The 9,150-nt window shown below is 42.6% G+C and overlaps 1 protein-coding gene across 1 annotated transcript in view; it reads left to right on the top strand.

Moving 5' to 3' along the window:
* Nucleotides 1–620: 620 nt before the first annotated feature.
* The window catches only part of LOC127648209 (GTPase IMAP family member 9-like), a 21,235-nt gene continuing 12,705 nt past the window's right edge, over nucleotides 621–9,150 (top strand). The window contains exon 1 of the mRNA XM_052132790.1: nucleotides 621–636. Coding sequence (XP_051988750.1) covers nucleotides 621–636 — 16 coding nt within the window. The remainder of the gene's footprint in view (nucleotides 637–9,150) is intronic.

The following is a 9,150-nucleotide window of genomic DNA, read 5'->3' as shown; positions in this document are numbered from 1 at the left end:
AGGGAACAGAGCAATTGTGTCTCAAAATGTAGCAATTTAATTTCCTCATTTCCTTCACCTGGTTACTGTGACAACGCGCGGCCCACATTAGCTGTTCTTACAATAATCTTATCTCTTTCTTTCCCACTAGAAACACCCTTGCAACTTTAAATTACTTCAAACTATACTTTAAACTTCAAACTACTTTAAACTATTTAAAACTTTAAACTAATTTAAACTTTAAACTAATTCAAACTTTAAACTACTTTAAAATTCAGACTAATTTAAACTTTAAACTAATTTAAACTTTAAATTACTTTAAACTTCTTCAAACTTATTGGTCAAAACTTTCACAAGCCAACTTAAAGTTTGTCTCGATGAACTTTTTCTAGTTTATATTCAACTGCTTACACAGCGACTTACTAAAAGTTACTAGTTTAATTATTGCCGGTTGATCTGTGTCTGTAGCTTTAATGTTTAATAAATTCATTCATATAATAAATGTTTGTTTCTCTCTGGCTTGGTGTTTATTTGAAATACTGTAAATATGAATTGTTTTAAACATAAAGATAAACGTTTTCTTCATTTCAATCATTTCACTTGTAACACACTTTTACTTTCGATAGAAACCTCATGCGAAGATGACGCAGCGTCCGGGTAAGAACCAAATTCGGTTTAAAGTGTGTTTATTTAAGTTAAAAGTGTCTTCAGATAATCGTTTTCATCAAAGCAGACTACAAAGACTGATTCTGTCTAGTTCTCTTACTTTATTACAATGTTTCATTTGTAGATCCGCACTTTTCTTTTTAATCAGGAATAAACACTCGAACACAAACAGATCAATGCCGTAACAAACAGCAAACATGTTGAATAATGATCTTTACATAATCACAGATGATCTGTTTCTGTTCATTTCTGATGTGTTTGTTGTGGAATAAGAGATGTTTTACACGCGTGTGATCCGGATTGAGGAGAAGAAACACGAGACATGTTCATTTTTACTCGGTTCAAAACGATTATTATTATTATTATTATTGTTATTATTATTATTATTATTATTATTATTATATAAAAGTTCATTATGATTTTGGAAAATGTCTTTTGTTTTTCCCCCTCACAGCTGTCTATATATTTTAGGAAGGGGATCATCCATATTTGGGGGGCTTCAAAAAATCGGGATTTGATTGACGAATTTGATTGACAGGGTTTTGATTGACGGATTTGATTGACAGGGATTTGATTGACAGGTATATGATTGTGTCTTTAGATGTGTCCTGCAATGTCACTGTTCAGTTATCCACTGTTATTTAATCTTCTTGGATATTCAAACTTGAATTTCACTGAAAATACATGATGTCCTGGATAATACGAGACACTTGTCAACCCTGTTTTACCTGTGCAAAGAATAAGACATCTAAATGGCTTGTATAGGGGCAGTGGTGGCTCAGTGGTTGAGGCTCAGGGTTACTGACCAGAAGGTCGGGGGTTCAAGCCCCAACACCACCAAGATGCCACTGTTGGGCCCTTGAGCAAGGCACTTAACCCTATCTGCTCCAGGGGTGCCGTATCATGGCTGACCCTGCACTCTGACCCCAGCTATGTGAAAACTGATACATTTCACTGTATATATGCAAAGAAAACTGTGTGTATAATGTGTGACCAAAATAAAGGATTCTATTCTATAACAGGAATGACTCACACAGACAAGTTTCTTCCTGTATTCATGAAGAGAATAACATACAGGCATCTCATTCCTTATTAAAACCCTCTATATTGATCTTAAGAAACAACACAAAAAGAGTTTAATAATGCTGAATACCATCAGTTAGTTTCACATTCATCTTCTGTCACAGAAACTTCTTAAAAACAAATCTGCCTGCGTAAGATTGTGATGAGAAGCATGAATATTTGCAACACATTTTTCTTTTTGTATATTTTTATGCGTTTAATTTGTACATATAATAAAATAATAATAATAAAAGGCATTTTGAGTTGCAAGATGTCACAGTGTCTATATCTCAGGAACAATATATTAAAAAAGCATATTAATGCTTATGGGGAGTGCCTTCTTACACAACCTAGTTGAAACCTCTCTACAATATTCTAATATTGATTATGATATTTAAGCCCCGCCTGTTTTGGCACGAAGCTGTCTGCTATAAAAACAGGTGCACAAACACCATTTCTTCAGAATTTCTTCCTTTGAGACAGCGATCATCTCTTGTCTAGAAGCCCTCTCCCTTTGCTGTCGATATACACAGTGAGTCAGAGTCAGTGGACTGAATCTTCACGGCAGCGAGAAGACTCTCCGCTCCCCTGCAGTGCTCCAGCGAACATCAATACACCTCGCTGCTTGATGTTTTGCTGGTGAACACAGGCCTCAGCATATTTATATATATAAAAGTGCCACTTATATGTTTGCGTAGTCCATAAGTATTCATTGTGCGAGAGACACATCCCACTGTCAGATCAGCATGAGAGCTGTGTTTACTGTCTAGGCCGCACCCATGCAGAGTCAGCTCTCATGGAGACAGACTGTCCTCACTGTGAGCGCATGAGTCTCCAGTCACTTCACTAGCAAATTGTACTCGCTCCTAGGGACGATTCAGCCTCTCACGCCGTCCCACCTGCCTCTTCTGTGATACCCAAGGATTCACACGAGGAGGCACGTCTGGGTTGCTAGGTTGAGCAGGATGAACTTGAGGTGGACCTCATGCCGGCACACTCCATGTGAGCCTCACAATCTCCACAAAGTTATACATTATGTGCGAGACAAGCTCCGCCCCTCTGAAAGAGCGTGCGGCAACATTTTCAACTTAAAACAGAAAACTCTTTATGCGTTCTGGCTGTTCGTTTACACGGCAAACGTATTCTGGGGCCTGAAAATGCAAACTTTGAAACGGGTTTCAAAGTGCAAGTTTTTGAAAAAGAAGTTATCATCTCTGCGCAAACATACAAAAATGTGAATTTGTGAAAATGATGACGCCCCTCAATCTCCACGCAGTGCATGTTTCCCAATACATTATGTGCATCTCATGCAGCGGTTCTGACGCTGAGGATGATATGGACGATGTCATGTCTCTCGTCATATTTGGTGAGTGGTCAGTGGATGATACTGCTGCCCCTCCCCCCTGTGATGGCACTGACAGGGAGATGCTTCACGTCTTTACACGATTGAAGATCTCATCCTCAAGTGGTCTCCCCCAGAGGAACCTGAGCAGTATCGCCTCGATGAGTGGTTCCTGCAGTCCGGACACCATCAAGCGGACGCATCCCACAAAGTCCTGTCTAAAAGTGCTGGTGCACGCCCTTTTCAGCGCTTATGTGTAGTGATGCCATCCTCATGAATGTGGATCATGGGGAATAGAATGGCTATGCCCAACTATCGGCTGGCAACCTGGAAATTCCGGATCAACATATATGGCTGACCCTCACGGCAAATGAGTGACAGCGAAAAAGCCTCTCTGTTGGATGCTTCAGTGTCTCCAGCTGGCCTCTTTGTTGGCTCGGTAAATAAGTTTGCTGAGCATGATGTCGTGACTCAGCAGCAATCAAGTCAAGTCAAGTCAATTTTATTTGTATAGCGCCTTTCACAACACACATTGTTTCAAAGCAACTTTACAGAATATCAGCATTAACAGACGATAAAACTGTAATGTCTATAAAGTCGATTAATAATCATTGTGTAATTTAGATAAAATACGGTTTTTAATAGTGTTTAAAAATAATTAAATGATAATTGTATTAATAACCCCAGTGAGCAAGCTGTAGGCGACTGTGGCAAGGAACACAAAACTCCATAAGATGTAGATTAATGGAGAAAAATAACCTTGGGAGAAACCAGACTTACTGTGGGGGCCAGTTCCCTCTGACTAACCCCACCCTAACCCTAAACCAGACTCACTGTGGGGGCCAGTTCCCTCTGACTAACCCCACCCTAACCCTAAACCAGACTCACTGTGGGGGCCAGTTCCCTCTGACTAACCCCACCCTAACCCTAAACCAGACTCACTGTGGGGGCCAGTTCCCTCTGGCTAATCTCACCCTAACCCTAAACCAGACTCACTGTGGGGGTCAGTTCCCCTCTGACTAACCCCACCCTAACCCTAAACCAGACTCACTGTGGGGGCCAGTTCCCCTCTGACTAACCCCACCCTAACCCTAAACCAGACTCACTGTGGGGGCCAGTTCCCCTCTGACCAACCCCACCCTAACCCTAAACCAGACTCACTGTGGGGGCCAGTTCCCCTCTGACCAACCCCACCCTAACCCTAAACCAGACTCACTGTGGGGGCCAGTTCCCCTCTGGCTAATATTATGAATGTAATGTAAATATTAATTATGTATAGGTAAAATCATGGTTTAAAATTATTAAACTAAGTGATAAGGGTCAGTGATTAAACATCGATTGTGTTTGAACTGTAAGATTAATGAACACAGTCTTTGAAGTCCATCTAGATTAATTGCAGAAGTTCACATAGATGCAATTGTCCTTGTTAATTGGCTGATGAAGACTTTTGTTGGCAATAGTTAGTCTAAGCATTTCATTTCAATATCGTAGTCCATAAATAGACCGAGGTGATGCGGGTTGGAGTTGGCATAATTTCATCCTCTGAAGTCCGTCATAATAGATTGAAGTGATGTTTGGCTGGCACCGGCTGCATTTAGTCATCATCATTCTGCGACATGTAGCAGTGGAGTCCAACATGAAGCAGGAATGGTGCTGGATCCAGCCGGTTCTGGTGACCTCAGGATAGGAGTCCCGAGGTTGAGACAGGGAAACAAATAAAAAGATGTAAGCGTAGATGCCATTGAATTTATTGCAGAGTTAGAGATCATGATCAATGTTTCTGGTTTCTGGTTCCGGCAGACCCAACTAAAGCAGCCTAATTGTGGGTTGGAGGATAAATTAGGTGTATGTCTGGCTAAATAGATGAGTCTTTAGTCTAGACGTAAACTGAGAGAGTGTGTCTGCATCTCGAACAGTGTTTGGGAGACTATTCCATAGTTTAGGTGCCAAATATGAAAAGGATCATCTTCCTTTAGTGGATTTTGATATTCTAGGAACTATTAATAGGCCAGAATTTTGCGATCTTAATGAACGTGTTGGAATATAGCGTGTTAGAAGATCACTTAAGTACTGCGGAGCTAGACCATTCAAAGCTTTGTACGTAGTTAACATCATTTTAAAATTAATACGGAATTTAACAGGTAGCCAATGTAACGATGATAAAATTGAAGTTTATTTATTGATCTTGCTGGACATCCTCCCAGTAATGCATTACAATAATCTAGTCTTGAGGTCATGAACGCATGAATTAGTTTTTCGGCATCAGCAACCGAGAGCATATGCCTTAATTTAGCAATATTTCTTAGGTGGAAGAATGCTGTTCTACAAACATTTGTAATTAGATTTTCAAAGGACAGATTGGTATCAAATATAACACCTAAGTTCTTCACTGTTGAAGATGATGTAACAGTACATCCATCGAGAGTCAAATTATATTTTAGCGGCTTATTTTTAGAGTTTTTTGGTCCAATAATTAAAACCTCTGTTTTGTCAGAATTGAGTAGAAGGAAATTTCTGGCCATCCAATCTTTTATTTCATTGATATACTCTGCTAATTTAGAGAATTGTGAAATCTCATCAGGTTTTGAAGAAATATAAAGTTGTGTATCGTCGGCATAACAGCAGAAACTTATTCCACGATTCCTGATAATATCTCCCAGGGGAAGCATATACATGGAGAAAAGCAGAGGCCCTAAAACTGATCCCTGTGGCACTCCATATTTTACTTTTGTTTGGTTTGACAATTCCTCATTTACATAGACAAAGTGGTAGCGGTCTGCTAAATATGACCTAAACCATGCTAATGCCACTCCACAAATTCCAACATAATTCTCCAGCCTATTCAAGAGAATGTCGTGATCTATCAGTGTCGAATGCAGCACTAAGATCTAAAAGCACTAGAAGAGAAATGCAGGCTGATCAGATGATAAGAGCAAGTCATTTGTAACTCTGATAAGTGCAGTATCTGTACTGTGATGAGGCCTAAATCCTGATTGAAATTCTTCATATATACTATTTCTCTGTAGAAATGAACATATTTGGGAGGATACTACCTTTTCTAGTATTTTTGACATAAACGGGAGATTTGAAATCGGTCTATAATTAGCAAGTTCTCCAGGATCAAGTTGTGGCTTCTTAATTAGCGGTTTGATAATTGCCATTTTAAAGTTTCTTGGGACATGTCCTCAGCATAGCGAGGAGTTAATGATATCAAATCAAATCAAATCACTTTATTGTCACACTACCATGTACACAAGTGCAACAGTAGGTGAAAGTCTTGTGCAGTTCCGAGCAACATAGCAGTCATGACAGTGACGAGACATATACCAATTACAATAAACAACATACTTACACAAAACAATTTACATATCAAATGTACACATACTTACACAAAACAATTTACAAATCAGATGTACACATACTTACACAACACAATAATTATATACAATGCAGAATATAGAACAGAATATACAATACAATACAATAAGTGGGAGTATATGAAATATATGTGTGTATATATATATATATAGCAGTTGTATTGAGGAGAATATGTTGACAGTCCAGTGTGAGATTATAGATTAATAAAGTGCAGTGCTAATTATTGATCCTGATAGATCAAGAGTTCAACAGTCTGATTGCTTGGGGAAAAAGCTGTCATGTAGTCGGCTGGTGCGGGTCCTGATGCTGCGATACCGCCTGCCTGATGGTAGCAGTGAGAACAGCCCATGACTTGGGTGACTGGAGTCTCTGATGATCCTCCGAGCTTTTTTCACACACCGCCTGGTGTATATGTCCTGGAGGGAGGGAAGCTCACCTCCGATGATGTTCCTGGCAGTTCGCACCACCCTTTGCAGGGCTTTGCAGTTGTACGCGGTGCTATTGCCGTACCAGGCGGTGATGCAGCCAGTCAGGATGCTCTCTACAGTGCTGGTGTAGAACCGTGTGAGGATGTGGTGGTTCATTCCAAACTTCCTCAGCCGTCTCAGGAAGAAGAGGCGCTGGTGAGCCTTCTTCACAACGGCCTCAGTGTGGACGGACTCATGTGAGTTCCTCAGTAATGTGGACACCGAGGAACTTGAAGCTGCTGACTCTCTCCACCGGTGCTCCATTGATGGTGATGGGGCTGTGTTCTCCGTCTTTCTTCCTGAAGTCCACAACAAGCTCCTTGGTTTTACTGACGTTGAGGGAGAGGTTGTGCTCCTGACACCAGCGTGTCAGAGTGTGCACCTCCTCTCTGTAGGCTCTTTCATCATTGTCAGTGATCAGACCTACCACCGTCGTGATCGTCCAGCAAACTTAATGATGGCATTGGAGCTATGTGTTGCCACACAGTCATGTGTGTACAGGGAATACAGGAGTGGGCTGAGAACACAGCTCTGCGGGGCTCCAGTGTTGAGGGTCAGTGATGAGGAGGTGTTGCTGCCCATTCTAACCACCTGACGTCTGCCTGACAGGAAATCCAGGATCCAGCTGCACAGCGAGCTGTTTAAGCCCAGAGCCCGGAGTTTCTCATCAAGCTTGGAGGGCACTATGGTGTTGAATGCTGAGCTGTAGTCTACAAACAGCATTCTCACATATGTGTTCCTTTTTTCCAGGTGGGAGAGAGCAGTGTGTATTGTAGATGCAATGGCATCATCAGTGGAGCGGTTGTTGCGGTAGGCAAACTGCAATGGGTCCAAAGAGGGGGCAGAACAGAGCAGATGTGATCTCTGATTAACCTCTCGAAGCATTTGCTGATGATGGGGGTCAGAGCAACAGGACGCCAGTCATTTAAGCATGTGATTATAGCTTGCTTCGGTACAGGCACAATGGTTGATGTTTTGAAGCATGTGGGGACTACAGACAGGGAGAGGGACAGATTGAAAATGTCCGTAAAAACACCAGCCAGTTGATTCGCGCAGACGCTCTGATGACGCGGCCCGAATGCCGCCTGGACCCGCGGCTTTACGGATGTTCACCCGTCGGAATGATCGGGTTACATCCACAACAGAGACGGAGAGTGAATCAACCTCTGTAGCGTCAGCAGCGAGTGCTCTCCGCGAGGGCGGTGTTACTGTCCTCAAAACGAGCATAAAATGTATTAAGTTCGTCCGGGAGAGATGCAGCGGTGTTCATGGCGGAGACTTTATTCCGCTTGTAGTCCGTGATTGTGTTAATTCCCTGCCACATACTTCTAGAGTCAGTGGTGTTGAACTGGCCTTCAAGCTTGTGCCTGTACTGGCGTTTAGCTGCACTGATAGTGTTACGGAGGGCATAACTGGCTTGTTTACGCTCCTCCGTGTTAGGAGAATTAAAGCGGAGGTCCGCGCAGTGAGTGCCGCCGAACATCGCCAGTTAACCCATGGTTTCTGGTTGGGGTATATCCGTATAGTTTTGGTCGGAACAACGTCCTCTACGCACTTCCTGATGAAACACGTTACGCTGTCAGCGTAAACCTCGATGTCGTCATCAGAGGCGACCGGAACATCTCCCAGTCCGCGTGATCAAAACAGTCTTGTAGCGCAGAGTCTGATTGGTCCGACCAGCACTGGATCGTTCTGAGGGTGGGTGCTTCCTGTTTCAGTTTCTGCCTGTAAGCGGGCAGAAGCAGAACGGAAGAATGGTCCGATTTGCCAAATGGGGGCGGGGAGGGATTTGTAGCCTTCCCGGAAGGGAGAGTAACAATGATCCAAAACCCGGTCCCTCGTGTGTTGAACTTTATGTGTTGGTGGTATTTTGGGGCGATTGCTTTGAAGTTGGCTTTGTTAAAGTCCCCGGCAACAATGAACGCAGCCTCAGGGTGCGCGGTTTCCTGCTCACTTATACACCCATACAGTTCCCTGAGTGCCCGGTCTGTGTCGGCTTGCGGGGATGTACACAGCTGTGATGATAACCGCTGTGAATTCCTCGGCAGCCAGAATGGTCGACACAGAAGCATGAGATATTCCAGATCAGGAGAGCAAAAGACTTGATGAAATGTACGTTCCTCTGATCACACCATGATTTGTTGATCATAAAACATACACCACCACCTCTGCTTTTACCAGAGAGGTCTTTCGCTCTGTCCGCCGGGTGCACGGAAAAGCCCGTGATTTCGATGGCCGAGTCTGGAATCTCCGTGA

Source organism: Xyrauchen texanus, chromosome 8, assembly GCF_025860055.1.
Source record: "Xyrauchen texanus isolate HMW12.3.18 chromosome 8, RBS_HiC_50CHRs, whole genome shotgun sequence".
Classification (NCBI taxonomy): Eukaryota; Metazoa; Chordata; class Actinopteri; order Cypriniformes; family Catostomidae; genus Xyrauchen; species Xyrauchen texanus.
The sequence above is the reverse complement of the archived record's forward strand: the minus strand, read 5'-3'. Positions and strand labels throughout refer to the sequence as shown.